Genomic DNA, 25482 nt, shown 5'->3' with positions numbered 1-25482 from the left:
TTTTTATGGTTTCTTTGGATATAGATTGTATTTCTTTTTAAACAATGGGTACAATTTGAGATGGAGGACTCCTCGCATAGGTCCGTTCCTTGGATTTAGAGTGCTACTTACCTCACCCTCTCCTTTGGCAGCAAAATAATTCATTTCTTCAACGTCAACAAGCTTTACAATGTTGCAAGGCATTGGGGCACCAACGTGACCTATTTGTTGGATAAATAATGTCTTTAAGCATGTGGCAATAGTACTCACTTTATAACTGTAGCTCTACATAAGCAGAAGTGGCGTCATTCAGACTGCAGTCTTTATTGTTTTCTCATGGTCCCAAGCCTGAGTTTTGAATGTTTCAAAGGGTACTTTGACCTCAGCTTTTTAAAGTTGTACAGTGGTGCCCCGCAAGACGAATGCCTCGCAAGACGGAAAACCCGCTAGACGAAAGGGTTTTCCGTTTTGGAGGTGCTTTGCAAAACGAATTTCCTATGGGCTTGCTTCACAAGACGAAAATGTCTTGCGAGTTCCTGCGGGTTTTTTTTCCTCCACCCCCTTTTCCCAAGCCGCTAAGCCGCTTATCAGCTGATCGGCTAAGCTGCTAAGCCGCTTAACAGCTGATCCGCTAAGCCGCTTATCAGCTGATCCGCTAAGCCGCTAATAGCGCTAATCCGCTAAGCCGCTGATGGGCTTGCTTCGCAAGACAAAAAAACCGCAAGACGAAGAGACTCACGGAACGGATTCTTTTCGTCTTGCGAGGCACCACTGTATTATGGCTCCCAGGCATCACACTGATCAAAACAAACTCTTCTAGAATCAACTCATACATACCAAATTTGGTCATGGTCATTGACTATAGAGAGAGATCCATGTGACCTAAATGATACACTGGAAACTGCAGTGTATGGTATTGCTTCAGTGATGGCATTGCTGTATCTGTATGTAATGCCCAGTGCTTTTTTACCACAATGCCTTATTTGCATTACACGGGGCTTTCCATGTATGCATTTGCATCCAAGGCTTACTTTCCTTAAAGTAGCTAGATCTGTGATTAGCTACTGTGTTCGTCTGGTCTTATCAAAATAACCAGTGGCAACCCGACTTGAGTTCAAGTGCAGCCAGGCAAGCTGGTACTTAGTGCGCAAATTTTATTTTTATTTTGTTTATTAAATTAGCATACTGCACTTCATCCGTAGATCTCAGAGTGGTTAACAACATAAATATATAAGATTAAAAAAACACAAAATACATTGGAAAACAAGGACAAAAACAACAAATAAATAAAACCCCTCCCCTTCCCACAAACACATTTAAAAAGGAATAGGATGTTAATCAGCCAAAGGTCTGGGGCCTAAAAGTGTATCATGAAGGCACCAGCCGAACCTCCTTGGGGAGAGCATTCCACTAACAGGGCGTCACTGCAGAAAAGGACTTTTCTCGCATTGCTATCCTCAGGACTTCTCAAGGAGGCGGCATACAAAGAAGGACCTCAGAGGATGATCTCAGGGTCTGGGTAGGTCAGGCTTCCTCAGCCTTGGCCCTCCAGATGTTTTGAGACTACAATTCCCATCAGTCCTGCTAGCTAAGGATCATGGGAGTTGTAGGCCAAAAACATCTGGAGGGCCGAGGTTGAAGCCTGGGTTAGGTTCATATGGAGAGATGTGGTCCTTGAGGTATTGTGGTCCTGAGCCATTTAAGGCTTTATAGGTCAAAAACAATACTTTGAACTGGGCCTGGAAACTAATTGGCAGCCAATGTAGTCAAGCAAGGAACTGTGTAATATGAAGATGGCTGGTTCTGCTATCATGAACTTCCACAGCCAATCTCCACCAGATATATGGATTATACTATCAATTCCAGTCTAATATGGAAATGAAATGCAAATTGAAAAGCTCCACCCTCTGTGGGATTGCACAGAGCAGAACAGCAAGACTCCCTTTATTTCCAGAACACCAGGTATGTGGACCACTACTGGAAGCAATACAATTTTCCTTTCCTTGCACTAACAATCCATAAACTTCTCTGGAAGGCTCACTTCATGCTTGAGTTACCATGCCATCTTTTTAACAACGTTTCAAGAAAGAACACAGAAGCCCTACCAGCGGTCCAGTCACCAGGTACTGTTAGGGAACATCCAGCTGTGCATTCTGTCTGTCCATAGCCTTCATAAAACTGTTAAACAGAGTATAGAAATTAGCCATTGGAGCTTTTATAGCCCCTCTCCTATTCTGTTGTTCCTTTAACACAAAAAAAAGAACTGTAGGCAATATGCAGGCTAAGCTTTTACAAAAACCCTGTACGAATGTAGGATTCATTTTTGCTAAGCCATCCCTGGCCTCTCTACCCTCCTGCACTACCAATATTTTCAGTAAGAATTCCAACATATACAATCATTCCTACAGAATTGTCTTTAGTGAGTGATCACAAGTCTCATAGCTTTTGTTAGAACATTTGAACAAAATCCCATCTGCTTTCAATTTGGAGCGTTTTCTGAAATCCATTCTTGCAGTTTTAATAATAAACATTAGCATCCAGCTCCTGGCCTAACATTATACCTAAAGGCCAAACACACTGAATTGTGGAAGCACGTCTCTCTCTTTTAAGTGAGCATTGGGAATGGGAGATTTCCACTCATGGGCATAATGCTTTCAGAAGGACAGGCATGTAAGTCTTTTGCAGCAAAATCAACAAGTGGCCTTGTGTCACCTTGCGACAAACCAATTTATTATGGCGTAAGTTTTTGTGGACTACTGTCCACTTCATGGACAGTATACTGTGCTATCAAAAAGAAAGCTAGTTTTTGGTAGTGAGGCATCTAATGACATGTTACTAGAAGTGATCCCACCCCCCAAATACATCCTTAGAGTGAGACAACCTGCACATCAGCTTCTCTCCTACTCAGATTCTACTCTTTTTGGCTATACTTTAACACTATGAGGAAAGTATGGCATTTATATTGACATAAAAAAATGCTTTAAGGAAACTTTACAAAATAACAAGTATAGCAGATTTACAGTTCAGTCACAGTCCAAACTCACCTGACAACCAAGAGCTGCTCGTAGGAAGGTCAGTACATTGGCAGAAACAGGAGCTGCTCCTGTTATCATTAGCCTGACTTTTCCTCCCAGATTTGCCTGAAAAGGGGGGGGGGAGTGTCCACAATTATTTTCATTCCAACAGTAGCGTCCAGGAAAAAGCTATGGTGAGTGGCATTTGGATATACATCTCAATGTGACTCAAATGTGCAAATCCCATTGATGGTTTCTATGTACATGTGAGTTAAGTGAATAAAGAGATCATTCCTTAGAACACTATTCACTGTACCACTGGCTGCCTTGTTAATTCACCATTTGGAATTGTTCCATGACACAGCAATGAAGATCAGTGGCCATTCTAAAACTAAGCATGTACAGTAGAAGGCAATTTTCATTTATTTAATTCATTTATTAAAAGTATATCCTGCCCTTCCTTCCAAAGGAGCTGAGGGCAGGATGGCTGCATAATAAATTAATGTGTAAGTGGGCCCCATTTGGCAATTCTATGCCAGGAAAAAAGGAAGGTACTTTATTGGGATTGTTTGAAGCCATCCTCTTGAAAGTGGATGTTTCTGCCATGCAGGGTGTACTTGTAACCCAATTGCTTCTGCCCCCTCCAGTGAGCACAACTATTTTCATTTTTAAAAATGCAGGGACATAGTTACCTGTATTTTACGGAAAATCATTTTATCCCACAGGCTGTTATTTCTAATTATGCCACTTCTAAGTTCCGCTTCTTTCCTCTTGGAAGCAAAATCCAATATCCACCGCTTAAATGAAGTATTTGCTTGGCCAAAGATCTGAGAAGAGAGACCATTTTTTATTGTGTTTGCAGCAAAAAATTGCACGGGTCATTTACTGGCTTATTGATACAGGTTCAGCGAGCAAATCCTAGAGGCAACTTTGCTTGCCATGTCTGTGCTGATGGCTACAGGCAGGTTCACCAAGCTGCAAAGTGTGCTCTTCTGAACTTGTAAGGGGAGTGAGAAGGAAAGCACGGACTGGATTCGATTGCTCGTGGACTTACTTTATCAAACATTCTGTTCAGCAGTCTTGGCACAACTGGAAACACTGTAGGCTGCAAAGTTTTTAAGTCATCCATAAGTAGCCTGATGTCTCCCTGGAAAAATCCTATCCGAGCTCCATGACAGAGAATCACGCACTGTTGAAAGACACCATATAGATTATTAAAACCAAACCCACCTGGCTGCCCAAGTTAAAAATTAGGGACATTCTGCATATTTTCTAAGTAGTTTAAAGCATTCTTTACACTCTTTTGGCATATCACAAGTTTAACTGCTTAGCCATAGCTAGACTCTGACCAAGTATCTTTACCAAGAAAAACAGTGTTGTCTAAGAAACTTATTTCTATCATTTTTGCCTCACACACCCAACTAAAACAAATGTTACGGTGCTCAATATGTTCTGCACCCCAATGCCAATGAGCATGCAAATGTTTGACTAGTCTGGTTCATACTGTGTTTCCTGCCTTACAATCTAGCACCAAGATTGGTAAATCTCATCCTTAACTCAGTCAGCAAGTTCGCTGAATTTCTTGCTGGGTAAATGCTATAGGAATTACACATCTTGCTTGGCGAATTAGCCTGGAGACATATGGCTAAAGGGATCAGCAGGCACACCAACGTTTTTTCACTGGTCTACAAGAGAGCTGTATGTTTCAACTTTTGGAATGGCATTCAGAAAGCTTTAGAGACAGAGGATGAGACAATCTCACTTAAAATACACAGAACAGTGCGGTGCTTCTCAAACTCCCCCCCCCGACCCACCAGTGGGTTGTGGCTGGATCCAAGGTGGCTTGCAACAGGAGCACTACCACCATGCAAATATATGGTCAAAGGTTAAGAGGTGGGTCTCCAAGTGCATGTTTGGGTTAAAAGTGGGTCCTGGGTTCTCTAACACTTGGGAACTCTGAGTAGAGACAAGAAGTTACAGTCATACCTCGGGTTAAATATGCTTCAGGTTGAGCATTTCCAGGTTATGCTCCGTGGTGACCCGGAAGTAATGGAACGCATTACGTCCGGGTTTCGCCGCTCACGCATGCGCAGATGCTCCAAATGGCGTCAGCACATGCACGGAAGCGGCGAAACACGACCCGCAGATGTGCAGTTGTGTGTTACGTTCTATTCAGGATGTGAACGGGGCTCTGGAACGGATCCCGTTCGCATCCAGAGCTACAAGTGTACTTTGGCTAAGCCAAAAGTGCTGGCTTGCCTTTTCTGTATTGGATATAAAGAGGAACAAGTTAGCTAGCTAGCTACAAAGGCTGAAGACACACTAGTGTGCTATGCTACACTTACCAGAATTGAGAGAAAGGAGAGGAGCAAAATGAGATCAAGCCCCGATTATTAGTGTTTTGAACTAAATGCTTACCTAGGAAAGTGTGTTCTATTTACAATGCCTTACTGCCAGTCAGAACATTCTTCCACTGGCTCTTAAAAGTAAATCATTTCATGCTTAACAAAAAAACAGGTTTGGCATCAGGAAACAAGCAGCAAATGTTCAGCCACTATTTCTGGTGCCAATCTTTCAGTCTGCTTCAAAATATTACACACTTAGCACGAACTTTTTATAAAGTATTTATGCTTTTAGTGAAACTTGTGTCTATATGTGCCCATGCAGCTTACACTAGGGGTTTGAGTATGCGTATGGCTATCTACATTAGAGCAAGGAGGAAACCAGAAAACTATCAAAACCTCTACTTTGGAGTTTATTTGAATGGCTCAGGACATTCTTTACACACCGGCTGGAATCAGCACAATCAACTGTAAAAAGAATGGTGTACGGCTGGGGCGGGGGCAGAGTGCTATGGCACTGAAAGACTCTACTAGAAGGGTCAACATAGGCAAGAAGTTCATTTGGGGGGGGGCTCCGCTAGGGGCGCCTTGGAAGATGGCCGACAATACCATCTCTCCAGCTCACACGAGGTAATTAAGGGGCTGAGATGGGAGTAAATCAGCCTCCCGTATTTCTTCCCGGTGGAAGGGAAGATGCAGCCTCATCCGCGGTTGCCCATAAATCACCCCCGAGTTCGGAAGAAGGAGGGGGTGAGGGCACTGGATGGAAAGCCCTCGAGCGAGCTCGGATCTCCCGGACGCTGTCTCCGAGAGCGACCCAAGTTGCATTTCTTAAGATGAAAAATTGGATATAAGAATTATTGCACATGCTTCGAGCGAAGAAGAGGGTCCATTAGCTGCTAATTAAGCCTGCCACTGAGAAGTTAAGAGTGATGGAGTGGATTGGAAACGGAACGGAAAGGGGGGGATAAAACTTTTTCTTTTTTTATTACAATACTGCCTAACAACCCTCCTCCTAGAAGAACCGTCAATACAACCTATAGCAAGTGAGATGGGAAAATAAACTGTGTGGAAATAAAAATATCAACTAAAGCCTTTGTTTTTTTAAATATCTGGAAAGAAAATAAAAGGCTCTCCTGTGACGCAGTTTTTAATCGGGATCTGCCGTTATGAGACAGGCTATGCTGCAGAGATTGATAGCCATAGGGGGAGGCGAGCCATTACTTTGTTATCATGTTTGCATTCTAAGATCGACTTAGCAAGTCTTCCCTGGAAAGGCTAATTTATGGTGCAAGTTATCTGGGAAAATTAATGAGCAAACGCCTAGATTCTATTTCATTGGAACTGAGAAAGATGGCGTTTGCCACCCGAGGAGGACTTTTGGATGGATTCAGCATAAATAACAGCTTGTGAGGATTTATTGCAAACGAAAGACTTACCAGCTTTAAAAAAAGGGAGAGCCATACAAAGTTCACAGAGAAGCATAATATTGCTTACTTTAACTCGCCTGTGGAAACAACTCAGAGGCTATTAAGAAGAAAAAGGATAACAAGAAGATTGAAAGATGGGACTGGTGAACACTAAAAGCAGCAGAAATATGAGATGATTGGACCCTACTGAACTCGAAGCATGGGAACCCCCAACAAAAAAATTTAATTTTTCAAAATATTTAGACTTTATTATATGTATTGTTATAATTTGGAATAATTAATGTGATATGATTGGATTGTTAAAATGGAAAACTTAATAAAATTATTATATATATATAGGAGTTGATTCAGAAAGTATAGTTTTTATATGCACAGGACAATTAGTGAACAAGATTATTCAAGCTAAAACTGAAGCAGAAACATGCCTGCTACAGACATCTATTTTTAATGGCATCCAACTTTGGTTTGTTAGAAGGACCTTGGCTATCTAGAAAACTTTATTAGCAACTTGTGTCATACTATTGCTATTTTTTAGCTATTTGTGCTGTACTATTAAGACTAGAAGTGCAGCAGAAATCTTGATCAGATCAGGGAAGGGAAGCAAATTTACACTAATTTTCAGAGTTCAAACATTTTTAAAAGTCCTATTTGGTCTACAGAGGCTTACTTACTTGTTGACAGGTTGACAAAAAATTGGTTCCCCACAAAGCAAGAGTCTTACCTGCATAATTCTTTCAAATGCATGTGCAAGAGGCAAATAGGAAATGTGTGTGTCTCTGGCACTCATTATATAGCCACTCTGAAAAAAGAGGACACTACTTAATTGTTACATAGAAAATACAGGTTCCTACCTCCACAACTCTCTCAAACATGTGGGCCAGAGGCAAGAAGGATATTAAAATATCTTCTGTAGAAGGAAAAACTGCTTTCTGTCAGTGGAAGCACCAATAGAAGGAAAGAAAGAGAAAAATGTAAGAGTTAAATTTGTTTAGTGCAAGAACAGATACCCGAACACATATTTATCCCAAAGTCCATCTTTTTAATGGTTAACCTTGAATTTTTAAAAAGAGTTGAAACAAAGTTTGGTCTTTTGATTACAGTATTTTTTAAAAGTTGCTGATGTTGAGAAGTTCCAAGTCACCAACTTATTCCCGCCTGTTATTCCATGTCAGTTAAAACAGAACCAGTACACCTGTCCACCAAAGCAACTGGAAAGAATGCAAGCTACAAATTAAAAACCCAAGTTAGCTGATCAAGTTAATCTGGAGACTATTACCACATTGCCCTATCAGCTGCAAAGTGTGGTTTGAAAGTTGTGTCAATCATTTCCAGTGTGGCTTTCACAGCTAACAAGGTTCTCGCGTCTAATCCTGGGTTATTGATAACAAACATATTAGAAAAGTTTTTTCTTGCCTCAAGGTCACAAGAAAAACTGGATAAGTGAGAAGTTCTATCATATGAAAAGTTAGATAGGAACATCAGATATAAAGAGCTGAGTGCCTCATCCAATCATCCCTCGACTGGATCCTCCTTCTTAAACCGACTGATCTACTTGTTATTTTTTTTAAAAATCCAGATATCTTTTGATAATGTGCTTTATGAGAGAGCTCTTCGAATCAGGCAAGTAGGGAAGCAATAATACACTTGGCTATAGAGTTAACACTAGGTTACGTTAGCTAGAATTAAAATATGTGGGGAAAACTGGTGGAACATTCGTTATAGAGATATGCTTCATGTCAGATAGCATCTGGCCCAAATACCATCTCAACCATCAAATGTCAGTGGCCTTAGGAAAGCCACTCAGAGCACTATTCATGTGGGAGCACCGGCCCACCTTATATTATTGCAGTAATTCTTACAACACTCTGCTGAGCACTACAGCACTTAGTGCCATAAGGCAATCTGAAGTATTAAGAAATTTAGCAGACACACCTATGTTCTGGTTCCCCTTACAATTAATTTCAGTGAACCTTCAAGACAGGGTGCATTCTAAACCCAACTATAATTAAGATTAATTCACAAAGCAGCCTTTCCCATCTACTACCCCTCCAGGTGTTGTTTGACTACAACTCCCATAATCCCTGCCAACCAGCCATGCAAGTAGGAATTGAAAACATCTGGAAAGTGCCAGGCTGGGGAAGACTGCCACAGTGTCCAAGTATTAAATAATCATTGGGCAGCTTTGTGTTGTTGTTGTTTTAAAAAAGAATGCTAACAAAGCTTTAATTGTGCAATGCAGTTGTCTATCTCCAACAATTTGGTTTCAGGAGCTCAAGGGATAGTACATTGTGGAAGGTTTAGCTGCTTCCATTCCAAGTGAGGTACACTCTAAGCTTTTAAAAACTCAACCATCACACTTTACCTCTGTAGCTTTCACAAATGCCGACATATTGCTCACTATATTTTGGTGAGTAATCATTGCTCCCTTGGGGTTTCCTAGAGGAAAAAAGGTGTTAATATATGTAATAGTGAATACATCCGGTTTCTAACTAAGCTGCTGAAAATGCTTGTATACATATGCAAGAGCTTAAGAATGACAGGTTGTACAATGAATACACATAATCCATTTTACTTCCTTAAATGTCCTACCAAATTTGAAGAGAAATCTAAGACATGGGCAAGGCTGGATAATTTCCCCTACCTCCAAAACCTTTGTCTTTCTCAGCAGCCTAGACCTCCAAAACCTTTGTCTTTCTCAGCAGCCTAGACATACAAGTCTCTGTGCCCCATCAAAAACTAGGGCTCATAGCAGTTTAGTAAAGAATCTGCTTTTATAGCATTAAAACAGTTTTCTATGTTAGACTGCAATCCAAGTATCTCAAAATTCTAATCTCACTTCCCCAACTGACGAATGTTGTCTCCCCATTACCATACTTCTAAGGTGTACCTGTAGTTCCACTGGTGAAACAGATTATGGCTAGATCTTCTGGTTTTGGAAGCTAAGAAGAAGAGTAAGAGATTAGACTAGCAGTTTGTCTTTAACAACTGATCACACACACAGTTTGAAAGGTTAAAAAAATGTAAGCTAGAGTTTTATATTAGAATCTGCATGATACTTACTACAGCTTTGTGTTTGTGGACTCTTCCCAGTGCCTTTAAGGAAGACAGGAAGGAGAGAGAGAAAGAGATGGCAAGTTAGGAAGCTAATGATGGTTGGGATTTCCATAGCTCTTACTTTAAGCTCTCTCAGCAGCAGCAGCGAAAACTACTTTTCATTCATAGGGTTCTAACCAAGGCTCAACTGTTTGGAAGGGAAAGCACAACTATTCACCTAGCACTTAAAACAATGACAACTTTCCTCATTTATAGGCTATACACTTGGACAGGTTTTAAACGCAATTAAGTTTCGGAAAGCTGGCAAGGCTTATGCTCTGTACTCATCAAATGCCCGCAGGTTCTGACCTTTCCCCTCCCTTGGTGAACTAGAATTGGAGCACCTCCAGTGGGAGCACAGTAAATTATGTTTGATTGCATGCAGTTGATTCAGGACAGATCTGAACTGGCACAACATACAACTAGTAGTAAATTCCACCTTGGTATATGCATGAGGTAACTTAGAAACACTGCTTCTTGTGGTTTTCAAATTTGTCACTTAAAACTAAATAAATAAAGGAAAGCTCCTTCCCTGAATGAAGAAAGGCTCATGATGATAATCAAGTATTTGGAAATCCACACCCTAAACTTCACCTCAGGGCACAAGCCAGAAATTATTAAGCTGGTTTAATATTAAGTTTAACAGTGCTGCCTCTGGCCTCTTTAGTTTTCTGAATGTTGCCATTGGGCTGGGGAGCAGAAACGAAAGAGATGCATGTGGTATGGCTATGATGAGTGAATTTCTACCAGTAATGAAACAAATAAACCTGGTGATAGTCTGGAGGCAAGATCTAGGACTCAGCTATACAGCTGCAAATAAAACGTTTTAAGTGTGTTTTAAGTGCAATACACAATGTGACACTAGATGGCAATTGTTAGGGAATTCAGTGTATTTTTAAAAATGCTTTTAAAAAAGCATTTTCAGAACTGTTTTTCTATGTGTGTAGATTCCACCCTAGTCTGAACAGGTTCCCGTGAAGAATAAACAAGCAGATTAAAAACAAAGCCATCTTTTCCCCAGGAAAACGGTTCACTACTTTAGCGGTGTTGAACTCCAAATTATTTATTTAACAAAATCTATAGACAATTTAATAACAACAGCTACAATAACAACAATAACAGACACTAAGCCAGCTAAATATTTTATGCATAGAAAACTACAGATCAACAGAAATTGAAAACAAGTATGCCTAATGCAATTATGTATTTGAAAAGGCATAAAGAAATAAAAGTTTTGAGAAGGCACTTAAAACAATACAGTAGACACCTTGCCTGATGTTACCAGGCAGGAAGTTTTGCAGCATGGGTACTGCCACAGTAAAAGGCGGACTTCCTCATAAATGTGAAATGAACATTATATGGCTTCTGCAAAAATGCAAGTTCCACATATCAAAGTGATCAAGTGGGGACATATGGGGCAAGTTGACCCTTTGAATAATCTCATTCCAGGCTATTGAGGGTTTTATTTACTAACACCTTGAATTTGCACATATCTTTGAGCACAGGTGTAATATATTGACAATATTTCATTCTTGTCAGCAGCTGTGCTGCAACGTTCTGCATTAACTGAAGTTTCTGGATCAACTACAAGGGAAGCCCCACATGGAGTTTGCTGCAGTAATCCAGTCTTGAAGTTACCAATGCCTAGTTTAATGGTAGCCAAGGTATCCCAGTCCAGAACAACTGTGGCCAAGGCCCCTAGTGACAAAGCTGGATTCAGAAGCATCCCAAGACTGTGTATCTGTTCTTCAGAGGGAGTTCAACCCAGTCTTTGGACATGTTGTTGGCAAATTCAGGAATTCTTCTGCAAGTGCAAGCACTTTTTAAACACTTTGGTAACCAAAACATGTGTAACTGTCTATTGGCAATAGGATTCTGAATAGGTAGGGCAAAGTTCAGGCAGAAATGGACATCCCTGAGCCTCAAAACAAAATAATATTGCAAATGCTTCAGTAGAAAACCAGTCACCTAAAGGAGGATTTTGCCCTTGTAAAACAAGAACTCAGGTACATTAAGGAAGTGGAATGTTGGGAGTTTCAGGACACACAAAAGAAAGTACTTCACACAGCAAATAGCTAAAACTCTGGAGTTTGCCTGCATAGGAGGCCATGATGTCCCAACCTGGATGGCTTTACATAAATTCATGGTGGATAAGGCCATCAGTGGTTGCTAGCCATGATGGCTACGTTCTACCACTACTGTCAGAGCCGTATACTTTTGAATACCAGTTCCTGGGGATCACAGGTGGGGCAAGTGCTGTTGTGCTCAAATTCTGATTGCAGGTTTCCCACAGGCATTTGTCTGGCTATTGTGAGAACAGAAAAACTGGTCTATATGGGCCTTTGGGCTGATCCAGTGAGGTTCGTCTCGTGATAAAGAGTCTCAATTGACTTGCCTAATCCTAACTGGGAGCACATAGGCATCAGCGCTAGACCCTCGGAAGCTGGATCTTTTTTCATGCCATCCAATTAAATGTTCAGGCTCCTCAAAAGTCAGACTTGAAAACTTACTGGAGAACTACATTACAGAAGCACAAAGTACATTTGGAGTATGGATTTGCACACAAGACCTCTGATCTTTGTTGCAGTCACACTTTATAAATCAGGACTACAGGTTCTCGTTAACATTTTTCAAGTGTGACCCCCCCCCCCCAGAATTGACACAACCTTTGAACCAGTTATACTAGGTTGTGTATCTTTAATCTTAGCAAATGTTTAGTGCCATGTTGTGAAATACTAATTTGTAAACTGGCCAGGAGATCCAAGCTTTTACACAACACAAGTCCAACCTTTATCCTTTACCCTGTTGGTCAAAGATCAGCATTTTGTAACTTGCTAAACTTTGCTTCTTTCTTCCCTTGATTTTGATGTATCATCAAAACTTGTGGCTGTCCCATAAACTACTTTGCTCACCTCAAATTCTTTCATGCTGATTACATCCACTCCACATTTCTTTCCACGAGTGGCAAGATCACTCTCAAAGGGATCCATAATCACAATTGTCTTGAGGACAGATATTTCTCCTTTCTCGATGTTATCCAGCAGAAGCTTCGCCTTTTCAGGCTTATCACAAAAAACCAATGCTAAGTCAGCTAAAATTGGGAAGAAAGGGGGCAAAGTTATTAAAATTTGAATAATTAGAATCAGCTTACCCTCACCCTGACTAGTCTACTTCTGCACAAAAGACTATGTCACCAAGGTTGGGAGCAAATTGCATATTGTACACTTAAGTTTGGCGCTTTCATTTTGCTGCAGGGATCTCATTGTATGTAGGCCATTCCAAGAACGCTCTTCAGGCTGCTCCTTCTCCAAAGCCATTATACCCCAAAACAGACTGTCGGACAGCAAGTCCCTGTGTCTACTCAGCTATTAAAGGCTACTTCATCTTACCTACTGCAATTCTGTTGCAGTAGCAGCTTTCAAAAACAATTCTGCAAAGAACTCTACAGCTGCAAAGTTAGTTGCATTCTGTGATGTTTAGGTTATGATGGGTAGACTTTTTAATAGCGATTGTATTACAGACAAGTGTATTCATTTGTTGAGGAATGCAGAATATACCTTTATTTACAATGTAAGTAATAGCTTCAGTTCCAAGGGTGTCGTAGAGGGGTACAGCCACCATAGAGTAAGAGTAGCATCCTTGTTCAATGATAACCCACTGCAAGAGAAGCAGAGTTAATGTAGTGCTTATTTGCCAAGCACAGATGCTACAGCCAGCTGGCCTGGTTTAGGTATTTTCACACTAGCATTCAAACAGTGACTCAAGTATGCCAGTGTCAGCCTTGTTTGTTTGCAAAGCAAGCTGCTGCCATCAACTGAAGTATACAGCAGTAAGGAGAAAAGTCAATGCTTTTGCAATTCCAGTTTCCTTTATGAATACTGTCATGGAAGCTAAGATGCCATTCACGCAGCTATTTCCAGCTTGTGATCGGTGCTGTTTAGCCAGCCCATGCATGCGAGTGTTTGGCACAGATTTGTTGTTATGATAAGTTACAAGCCAGCTTTTGCTGATGCAGTTTGTTGCATTCTGCATGTGCATAGTAACCAATTCAGTCACAAGCTGAGAGTCTGAACAGGCACCAAGATAAGGAAGAACTATTACCCCCTGACACACACAAACAGTCCTGGAACAGTCTGTTAATATATCATTGGAGTTGGACGTACATATTCGTGTTGAAATAGTTTGTAAGTCTGGAGTACTGAAAAAAAGAACATTACAGTGGAACCTTGGGTTGCGGACATAATCTGTGATGGAGGCATGTCCGCAACCCACCGCATTCGTAACCTGCAGCGCTGCATCTGCACACGCGTGTGACGTGATTTAGCGCTTCTGTGCATGCGCGAGCGGTGAAACCCAGAAGTAACCCTTTCCGGTACTTCTGGGTTTCCCGTGGTCCGCAACCTGAAAACATGTAACCCGAAGCGTTTGTAACCCAAGGTACCACTGTACTTCTGCATCTTGTTTCTCAGGGTTACTTCACATTGCCCCTGTGGGAGGAACTGGACATAGTAAACATAGGTCTGCTGCTGAAAATGATATAAAGAGTTTCCCTCTCCTCTTCTTTGTAATACAGTACTGGAAAAGTGTGGTGAGATCACATCATACATTTGGCAGCTGCAAGGGCATGGAGTGGTTAAAGAAGGGCTATTGCTCCACAACAGTCGTATCTACTTCTATCTTGTATACAGGTGTTGCTATCAAACCCAGTTCCCTGCCACATGAATTTGTTCAATACAAGCATTTACAAGAACACATTACAATTTCTTATGAATGTAAAAAGCAATCACTTGTAGAAAGAGTATTGTAATGCAATATGCATCAGGAAGTGCCATAGGAGGGCACTTCCATCATTATATGTTGCCGTGAACCTAAAGGATAAAGCTGATTTAAGCAAGTAATACTATAATAAGCAAGCTAATGGATGGTTAAAGCTAAGCCATTAGATAATGCTTTCTTAACCAAAGTCCCAGATATTTTCCACACCTGTTTCTCTATAATGTGCTGTATTGTATTACTGGATCAATCAGTTCAATGGAACACCTTCCCTAAAGAGTAGCACATTAGATTAAGAGATAATGTTGGAAAAAACAAATGCCAACAAAAACAATGCAGGAAACAAACTCCCTGAACTATTATTGAACTGGAAGAAACGTTCGGTATCTTAGCTACCACAGTTGTTATGACTCAGTTTTGTGGTCTGTTAGTATCAAGTCTTAGAGGCTTGCATTGTCTGCAGTTCACAATTCAAATTTCCATAAAGGGTGCATATGAAGGAACTGTCTCCCTCTGAAAAACATCTCAGTTATAAAGCTATGTACGTACAAAGGGTTGCTGAAAGTTAGCTAATGAGCAATTAGTTCCACCCTGGTATGAGCTTGGTTGCTTGGTATGAATTCTTCTTACACATTGTGCAAGTTTATAGGTGCACTGCATTACAACACTCTTTGCACAAGTTTTTTGTTTTCTTTTACACACATCAGAAACGTCAATGCATTCTTAACAACAGAATTTGTAAGTGCATATCCAGGTGTGTAAGAGTTGATATTGCAATTTAGGGCTCGGCAATATCTGCTTTTCAACATCATGATATATCAGCAGCTAAATATCAGTATATGCTATCTATCACAGTGTCTGAAAAGTATCTTGTCTGCTTCTTCCTCCCCACCTTAGGGGAGGAAGAAGCAGCCGAGATATAACACCCAGTTCCATACTGCTCTGGTGTCTGAAAGGAAGAACAGTATGGGGGCTTGATCAGCTTAGGGGTGGGCAGCTTCCTTGCAAGGGGAGACCAAACCCTTGATTCTGGCTTCCAGGTGAATTGGTTTCCTAGTGAGCAAGATGTGATTTTTACGGACGATGGCAACCTCCCAAGCATTCACTCTGTACTGGTGCTGCACTGTGTACAGGATTGGGTGAAATTAGGATCATGGAAGCTCATCTTCCCAGGGACGCAAAGCTATACAACTGGACTACCTTATTCCACAAGAGTTATCAGCCTAATGATGGCCTTTGATTACCTCAGGTCTGTTCTGTGAAAAGATTCCTATGAACTGATCAGGAGATGGTTTGAAGCCTCTGTTCAGAAGTGCTGAGCCAACACATTCTGCTCTTTCTGCAACCTGGGGGAAAACACAGGTCTGTGTAAAGGTGCATCACTTACCAATTCTGTGAAAGCATGTAGGAGTTTACTGTTCAATTTTCCATTTCATCCTGCTCAGCCTCTTCAGTAACCTTAGCCACTTTACACATTTGGCACAAGTACTGGCCAATGCTTAAGGTAGGCTATATACCATTAATGAGTAGGATGGAAGCCTGTTTTTTTAAAAGCCAGGTATCTGCTCTAAAAAATTATGCCGAGGCAGAGCTAAGAATAATTCCACAACTGCCCTGGCCATTAAATTCACAAACCACATAGAAGAATCAGATTTTAAATGTGCTGAGACATACTCGATTTGAATATGTAGGTGGGAATGCTGTTAAGTCTGTTTAGCTAAGAATACAAAAGCTTAGAATATGAAATATTATAGGGATCACACACAGGATCAATATTTCCAACACATAATATCTCTCTCACATTATATATTAGCCAAATTACAATGAAACATGATGGCGTAGATTCTAAGATAAGCTGACTTGAGAAAGTTAATTGAATAAAGTCCTCCCCCCCCAAAAAAACCCCAAACCAATCAGATGTCTGCTATCGCCCAAAGTTTCCACCCATTCTGGGTAATTTCCCCATTGTGCACAGGGTCTGGAGCCTCTGACCCCTCCAGACAGGCTTTTCAGGGATTGAAAAAGAAAGGAAGGGACAGGAAATATAATGAAGTTCACAAAAGGAAAAACTGATTAGAATTCAAGTTTTGAAAGATACTTTAAAGTCTGTTGAACTATAGATTAGGCAAGTGTGCAACACATAAAGCCTGGATACTAGTGAAACTTAACAACAGTTTTGTATTAAATATAAACATAAAGTTACATAGGCCACTTAAGTATGCACCCAGTAATTGTGGCTGTTGAACTTCCCTCATCCCAACATTTCTGAAAGGAAATAACTTGATTGCTGTAAGCATCAAAAGAACCAAACACCAACCTCATCAACATACACAAAGTTGTGTCCACTTACCTCCTTGTAAGAGATCCATTCATATGGTTGATTTGGTTTCCTTACACCTAAACAAGGGCCATTGTCTACAGTGATAAAAGTTTAATAGGTTTAAGAATTTTAGCAACTAAAAAGGAAAAGAAAGAAATACAAGGGAGATTCTAGTTCATTCCACCACCAGATGGTTCAATCTAGCCCCCCCCAAAAAAAACCCGATTCTAAAGTTAAAAATTCATGTGCAAGGCTTCATTACTCACAATGTCAATATTGCAACCATCATGATACACAGTTCTCACTTTAAACTTCAATCATCAGGTTCTGAAAGTTTAGCTGGTTACTATTTGCTATTCCAGCAGACAATATTTTACTGCACTATGAAAGCAGTCAGCTACTGTTTCTTTCAGGTGACTAGAGAACTGTTCCAGTTTGCTTTCCCAAAGTATGAATACTCACTTGACACATGCATTCCTCTTTGGAAGACATCATAAACTGTCTTCACATCATCATAGTAGTATGACATTGTCTCATCACTATCAAGTAGTGATGATCTTCGGGCATGGTCTTCACCCTTTATATAAAAGAAGGTTAAATTACACATTTCTTTTTCCAAAGCATCCTGTGTGACACTTCTTTTTGATGTCAGACAGTAACAGCCAAGTGACTAGGTTGTTGCAACAGTTGATTGAATTAGGAAGCATGTCAACGAAAGAAGCAAAACTCTGGCTAAAATGTGTGACAGATATAAATTCAGTTCCTATCTCATTTCATTTCTGCTACAATACTAGGGCATCCCATATACCGTAGTTAAATCTAAGTTCAGCTGTATTTGGCTGATACAGACACAAAAACAAAAATTAGTGCTGATAACGTAGTCTAGTTGCAGTTTGCAGAAAGGAAGTGCATTCTAGAATTAGTCATCCTATGCTTATAAATTTGTTTGAATAGAATAAAACGTTGAACTTAAAAAGGGGTTGCCTGCCTTTTTGCAGTCATGGGCACATCTGCAAACTATTGTGGGCAACACACACACACCCCACAACCTATTCCATTGCTAAACAAAATGCTTCTTTCAAGCCTAACATCAAAGGGGATGGGGGACCCTGTGGGAACATGTGTGTTTGTGGACATCACATTGGCAACTCCTGCTCTACACACTATGAGGTCAATGAGTCACTGCAAAAGGTTGGTTTCTCATTTCCACTTAAACTAGACCAAAGTTGAGAAAAGTCTAACATTATGCTGCAATAACTGTATCATCTTTTGCAACTGCCTTGTTCCAAGGCAGTGGTAGCCAATGTAATGCCCTCCAGATGATGCTGAAGTACAATTCCTATCATCCCTGACTACTGGCCATGCTTGCTAGGGCTGATGGGAATTGTAGTTCAGCAACATCTAGAGGACCAAAAGTTTCTCACACCTGCTTTACAACCACTGACAAAAGCTGTCTCAGAAACCAGATTTCTCTTTAGTACATTATTGAAGTATAAGAATTGCACCTGTGCCCTAAACATTTGTACAGCGTGTATTTTAACCCCTTTCCACTGTAATACACACTGCTCACCTTGCAAAGAAGGTAATTGTCTGGAAGCACCTTTTTGGTGTGTTTACAAACAGCTCGCTCGGGAAAAGAATTTTTCATTGTAAAACTGGTTCAGCTGGTTTCAAACTAGTTCTCACACAGAGTTTTTTATTCAAGAACAGACATCTATATAAAATACTACTTGAGTTTTACATGAAAGTTTCATTGAAAGAATTAGACAGCTGATCAAGTTTTCAAAGTGACATTTTATGAACTAGAAGCTCCTCTTCATCATTACAGAATACTATACTTTTCAGTGAAGGCCTGCTTTGTAAGTGGACGTCTTGTGATCATGATCACTCACTATCCCAGCAACCAAAAAACCCCAAGATAAGAAATGCCTCAAATAATAAATGCTTTATTTGCATCATTCCTCTCTATCACATATGACTAATTGATGGCAAAGTGCTCTCTACTCAATGAGAAACTTACAGGCTTTCTTCCTACATTCTCATTTACCTTGCTGCTTAGGGCCATTTCACACATTATTGTGAGAAGTGAAGTTACAGGAAACCAGGCAGAGGGCCTTCTCGGCAGTGGCACCCTCCCTGTGTAACGCCCTCCTATCAGATGTCAAGGAGATAAATAACTACACAACTTTTAGAAGGCTGTTCTGTATCAGGAAGCTTTTAATGTCTGACATCATATTGTGATTTTATATGTATTGGAAGCTGCCCAGAGTGGCTGGGGCAACACAGCCAGATGGGCGGGGTATAAATAATAAAACGACGATGAAGATGAAGCAGCAATAGCAAACCTGAATTTGTCCCAAGGTGGTAGAAGTGGTTGTGGTTCCTTGAAAGAGCACTATCTGTATCATACACATGTGCTGTAACCATAATTTTAGGGTGTAACTGTACACAGTACCATAAAAAAATGCCTCAGGTCTGCATGGCTTTTTATCTTAAAATATAAGCAGGATAATCAAAGTTAATCACATCCCATTGTTCTTTAGACAGAAGCTTGCATCCATACAAGCTAGCTGGAGAATAACTGCCCTACAGACTCTGGTTTATGGCACGAAGCAGTGCTGATAAAGAAAAACTCTCTAGCAAGTGAATACGTGGCATTTAAACTTCCTAAGTCCAGTACTTCATACAGAAATCCTCGCTGCCACCTTTTAAAGGTGTATCGGTAATATTTTCTGTAGGAGAAATGGGGGTGAGGTGAAGCTCAGAAAGGATGAGCTTTTATAAGACTGCCAAGCAAAATAACACAGGAAGCTGTCTTATACAGTCTACACAAGGCTATTTACTCAACATCCAGTGTGCTCCCACTGCTGGGTTTGTGGAGCAGTGTACACACGTTAGCCACAATCCACATCTGTCCTGAAGTTCCTTGAGAGATACTGCGTTTCCCCCAAACCAATTTCATGTTGTTTCCCCCAAACCAATTTCAATCCAATTTGCAAATGTATGAGGACAACCACTCCCCCTCTCCGCCCACTGGTGTGGGCAGGCAGCACTTAACTTGGAAACACATCCAACTGTACAGATGTGTGCAATCATGTGCAGATGTGATTTTAAAGGCAATGGGAGGTGGGGGGTGGACCTTGCTGTGTTTTAATGCATACACAACGTAAGTCAGACCCTTGTTCCATTAGTTCAGTACTGTCTACACTGACAGGTAATGTCTTGCCAGAACTTCAGACAAAGGATCTTATTTGGAGATGCCGGCGATTGAGCCTGAGACCTTCTACACTCAAAGGAGATGCTCTACCACTGAGCTATATAACCTTCCCCTAAAATTCATAGCAAGAGGAAAAATCTAAACTAATTCCTAACTCAGACTCTTGAGAGACCACTGCAATTCTCATTGTGCACATGGAATTTTGCATGCTGCTTTACAGCATAATATTCCAGTGCCTAGTTTACTGGCAGTGGAAGGAGGGAGGGGAACTACAGCAGGCAAAGGCAGGCCAAGTTTGCCTATGCCTGAACTACAGCAACTGGCCTGTTGTCAGCCAGCGGCTTCACTGAAAGAGGTTGGGAGAAGAATGGCAGAAGTGCCGGTAGTTCTCAAGACTCTTTTGTTGCAGGCACACTTCTCTGGAGTGAAAAGGATCCTTGGACGGATGCCTGAGGAAGCTATTGTGTTGTCAGCTGTGAGCAAGCTCTTGTTGATTTAAGGAGAGCACACAATCCAAGCCAACAGGGCCAGATTGCCAGCCACCCACTAACCATCAGAAACTTGGTATTTTGCAACAGCTATTTGCCAACTACTGGTCTATTAGGTTATGGAAAGAGTGTCAGCATTACCAGCCGCTCTTTTGAAAGAATGCCATGAGGTGGCTCTGTTAAAATCAGCACCCCAGTTGCAAAACCATGACAAGGATGCTGGGAAAAGGAGGCCCAAAGGGACTTCAAACTAGGATTTATGGGAACATTACAGCACAGAAGGGCAGGCTGTCTTAACAGCAGTAGTTGTGAAAAAGAGTTATTTTAGAAGATGTGGTTTTGTTCTCTCTCCTCCATTAGGCTATGTCATGGTTTAAAGTAACAGAATTCTGTGTTGCATTTCAGACATTTCCCCAAAAAAACCCCACAGACACCAACTGGTTGCTATAACAAATATTAGTTTGCAGCTCGGAGGACCTTGAAATAAAGGAAGGAAGAAAGGAAGGAAGGATGTAATATCTATGGATATAAGCTAAAGCCTTTAACCCTGCTGCACACATGTCTTTCATATAGAGTAACATTCTGCAAGCAGATCCCTGTCTCTTCCAGCCCAATTGGGGAGAAGGCAATTGGTGGGCAGAAGTGGAAGCTTCTGCATTAAGCACTGGCTGGTGCTTGAATTGTAAGCAGTGAGAAGGGGAGAAGCAGTTCAGGAGGTGGTTGAGGAGTATGGCTGCACTTTGGAGAGTATGAGGCAGTCCCTAAGGTCCACACGCTTCTCCAGACTTTGGAGCAGAGGATTGTTTCTGACCCTGGACCACTAAGGACGCTGCCTCTGAAGTTCAGTGTGGCGTTAGATCCTCTGGAGCAGGGTTATGGTATGCACAAGCCGAAATTCACAAGCTCCTGGAGAAAATGGTGAAGCTATTTCTGTTTGGCCATATGTGTGCACTAGCATAAAAAAAAAAATCAATTTATTTGCAGCTAAGTTCCAAGAATTTTCCAGAAAGAATTGGTAGTTACTCCACGGAAGCAAACACAAATATGCTTCTTGTTTGGCTAGTAGAGTCAAACATTTACATCTGATCACGGTGTAAGGTCAGTACAAGTTGGGCAAGTGAGTGATCCTGATGGGATATAAGGTAATCCTTCCGGCCTGTGATGACTGGTCACCCTGGACCCATTAAGGAAGTGTCATCTAGTAGGAGCAAGAGTTGCAAAAACCAAGAACAGCCAGATTTTCTCTAGGTTTTTCCTTTTGTTTTACATAAACATTGTCTGATAGAAGCTCATTATTTCATTTGATACTATTAGTGATGGCTTTAATGTGCATGCCTTAAATACAGGATTTCCATCAGATGTGTGCCTTTCTTTTTTAATGACATTAATAGGAAAAGAACAGAACCTGCTAAAATTCATAATTATTAGAAGTGCAAGACCTACATCCTCATTTATTCCTTGCCATCTACTGGAGTACTTATTCAGATATACTTAACCTAAACTTGAAGGAATTATTGCTGAAGTCTATGAGCTTCAGCATAAATAGGACTAGAATCAGAAGCAAGCATATACCCACACCTCAATTCTCAATTATTTGCCCTGCACTCAGAAATAGTGGTCTTCTCAAGCACAGTGACTTCCAGACCTATCAATTGATAAAGAAAATGAGCAGAAGTCCCGATCAGAGTTTAATTTCAAGGTACAAAGTGTACTCAAAATCCATAAACCAGATGTACTTTTCCATACACATCAAATTGGTTTTGCAGCAAGTGCTGCAATGAAATAGCAACAGATGATAATGGATTTTCATTTGCAAGAATTATTCCCAAGCACTCTGGAAAATATAATGGGCAAGATCTGTTGACTTTTTGAAAAGGACCCTACTAATACCTTATCAGACCTAAGTTAGCAGTTCCTATTCAGCAAAAACACCCCAGTTTATCCAGGATAATAGTTTGCTAGACAAAGTGAAGTATGAGCCAGTTCAGCACAAGGTTTTTATTTATCCACACAATCAGTTTTAATGCCATAAGCCTGAAAAGTATTGCTCCAGTATACTGCAGCAAGAGATCAAGCTCATTTCAATTAGGCTGTTTCAGATTTATTTTATTAAAATACTTACAACACTACAAAACATTTCAAAATTCCTCTTTGGCTGGTCAGGGTATGGTGCATAAAAGAATGAAAACATGCAATTCCTAAGAATAGTGTAAAAATAAAGATCCACACTACACAGTGACCAATAATTAATGACCAATATCATTAACATGAAAATGAATGAGTGAACCAAAAAATTTAATAGCATATGCAGAAAACAAAGCCATCAACACAATGAAACTGCACACGGATCTAAATAGATGTATATACTGTACAACTAATGACAGGAGAGTATTTAAAGAAATTCAGTACAGCTAATCAAGTATAATTTTCAGGTGCCTTGTCTAATCACAATGTTTTGTATCTGTGTTCAAAATGTTTTGGTACCTGTGGTCTGGTGATTGGCTGTATCACAGTGTAAGAATGCTGGACACCACCCCAAAAACCTGTAGGGCTGGAAGAAATCCCCACAATCCCTGAACATGTACTTAAACAGAAAAGGGAATGCCAGAGGGACCCTGTAGATGGAAAATTTCTGTCTATATGGAAAGACGGCCTCCTAATTCACAAATAGCTATGCTTGGCACAAGATGTAGAAAACGCAAAGAAGTTTGCCAAGGGTCATGTCTGGGGCAACTAGGATAGTGAAAGCCTACCCAGGCCCCTTGCTCAAAGCTGCTTGTTATAGTTGCTCGTAGAGGAAATTGCTACTGACCTTTATTTCACACTTGTATTGGAGTGTATGGGATATTTTGACTGCAAGAATGAGCCTGGATTGGAACCAGGCCAGACAGCCAGGGAAGGAGAAAGCACAAAGAGAAACTGTCCTCTAAAGCAGGAGTGGCCAACTCCCAAAAGACTGTGATCTACTCACAGAGTTAAAAACTGGCATTGATCTACCCCGTTTTTGGGGGGTTCAGGTCAAAGTTCTTGAGCTTTTTTTAAAGAAGGAAAGCCCTATTTTGGGGGGTGCAGGGCAAAAGTGTTGAGCTTTTTTTAGGGGAGCCAAAGTATAAAGCAATCTACCACAGACATCCAGTGATCTAACGGTAGATCACGATCTACCAGTTGGATGTGCCTGCTCTAAAGTATCCAAGTACGACTGTGCATACTTGGTTCCACTCTCTCCAGTGCTGCAAAACCAAAGAACAGCTACAATCTTGCCAACCTGAGGAGGCCAAATGCATCTTCATTCTCTGTCCTAGGGTAAAAGGACTCATCACCAGCCTAGCCCAGAGGGAGAGAACAACACAGAAGAGGCACACTTTGTTTTGCATGTGGTTTTATTAGGAATTTACTATTAAATGTGTTATTATGCAAATGCACTTAAATAAAATGAATAATTCATGAACCTCAGTAACTGAAACTGATTTGGTGAGACCAGCTGAAAGTGAAGTTGTCTGGTGCGACATAGTTGTTTTAATTGTATGGTTGTATTATCTGAATTGCTGATTTATGAATGGTTTTATTGTTGTTTTAATGTGCATGCTGTAAATTGCCCTGGGACCCTGGAAGATGGAGGGAGATTTAGAGATAAATTAAATAAACAGTGCACATTATCCCTGTTCAACTGGAAACTAACCATCTGTGGTTACTGTAGTTGGCCTAAGGAGGGCAACACAGTGCTACAGCAGCACTGTGAAATATCAGAGGGTACATCGGCAACAGTACCAATATAAGCCACCTGCCAAACTTTGCCAGTAGGGGTAGGGAGAAATAAGGATCTGGTACACCCAGCCAGAAAGATTCCTCATCATTGCTTTAGAAAAGTATCTGTTTCAAACCTACATGGCTGCAGAAAAGGTTCTGAGCTGTTTACATCTCAGAAATCAATGGATGCTTTGAACCAAGCCTACTCCAACATGTAGTTTTTCTGCCTTGCATAGCTCCCTAGCCCTCGCTCCTGAGCACATGATGCAGTCATTCCCTTTGCACACTTCCTAGACGTTGCCAGAATAGTCTGCTGCAGTCAATATGAGAAAGCTATATAAAATGCTGCAACAGAACTATATGCTCTGGGGACAAAAGGAATGTGACTGGTATGAACTGTGGGTGGCACGTTGGCACATGCAACCAGATTCAAAGCAATGCCTTAATCCAATAATTGCATCACAGAACAGCTTAAAAAACCCTTTTATGAAACATGCCATGCTAATCTTGCAAGTAAATACGCAAGGGATGAAAGACGGCGATTCCTTACCTCCACCTCCACAGACTGCATTGCTAAATCACATGGTGGCTTCAGAGCTCTGGGTCTTGTGGCGTACCAGTAAGTTGTGAGAGCTGCAAAAGCACCGAATCCCATCAGCGTGTTTGTTGGGAGAGTGCGCATGTACTGCCTTACGTCACCAAGTTCTGGCATTCGCAGATGCCTAAACAATTCATGAGCTTGCATTGTGATCTCTTGTCCTTGTTTTTTTTTTTTAACGCAGCAATCTGTTGACAAAAAAGAAAAGTTGTGAACCCAATGTGTTATCAAAGAACCCCCTTCCCCCCCTAGAGAGGGAGATGCAGCTATTCTCATGCTCTACCACCATACAAAGCTGGAAACATCTGCATTCTTGCCACTTGCCCTCTTCCAGAAAGGCAAGAGATTTTGAACAGGCAAAGGCACTACGTTTAACATTTCTGTTTCTTTGTTAAGGCAGCTGTTGGCAGGCATCACACTTTGTTAGCCATAGTGCCCAAAGTTTGCAAAATACATTCTTGCTGTATTTTTGTGCTTTTGG

The 25482-nt window shown here is 40.9% G+C and overlaps 1 protein-coding gene across 8 annotated transcripts in view; it reads right to left on the bottom strand.

The window, feature by feature from the left end:
• The window catches only part of ACSL1 (acyl-CoA synthetase long chain family member 1), a 93674-nt gene that overhangs the window by 7713 nt on the left and 60479 nt on the right, over positions 1-25482 (bottom strand). For 7 of the 8 annotated variants that reach the window (XM_083755693.1, XM_083755687.1, XM_083755691.1 and 4 more), the window contains 15 exons: positions 24954-25189; positions 17414-17528; positions 16982-17046; positions 15876-15977; positions 13416-13515; positions 12771-12949; positions 9826-9858; positions 9653-9704; positions 9128-9201; positions 7617-7694; positions 4048-4182; positions 3686-3820; positions 3024-3119; positions 2085-2157; positions 112-200 (listed from right to left, as the gene is read on the bottom strand). In XM_083755693.1, the coding sequence (XP_083611819.1) occupies positions 112-200; positions 2085-2157; positions 3024-3119; positions 3686-3820; positions 4048-4182; positions 7617-7694; positions 9128-9201; positions 9653-9704; positions 9826-9858; positions 12771-12949; positions 13416-13515; positions 15876-15977; positions 16982-17046; positions 17414-17528; positions 24954-25148 (1521 nt within the window). In that variant the 5' untranslated portion in view covers positions 25149-25189. Of the gene's footprint in view, positions 1-111; positions 201-2084; positions 2158-3023; positions 3120-3685; positions 3821-4047; positions 4183-7486; positions 7565-7616; positions 7695-9127; positions 9202-9652; positions 9705-9825; positions 9859-12770; positions 12950-13415; positions 13516-15875; positions 15978-16981; positions 17047-17413; positions 17529-24953; positions 25190-25482 lie in introns of all 8 variants that reach the window. The other variant, XM_083755694.1, reaches the window with a different exon arrangement.

The sequence above is a fragment of the Podarcis gaigeae genome (genome assembly GCF_964106915.1).
Source record: "Podarcis gaigeae genome assembly, chromosome: 9".
NCBI classification, from domain to species: Eukaryota; Metazoa; Chordata; class Lepidosauria; order Squamata; family Lacertidae; genus Podarcis; species Podarcis gaigeae.
Note: the sequence above shows the minus strand (reverse complement) of the source record. Positions and strands in the feature narration are given on the sequence as shown.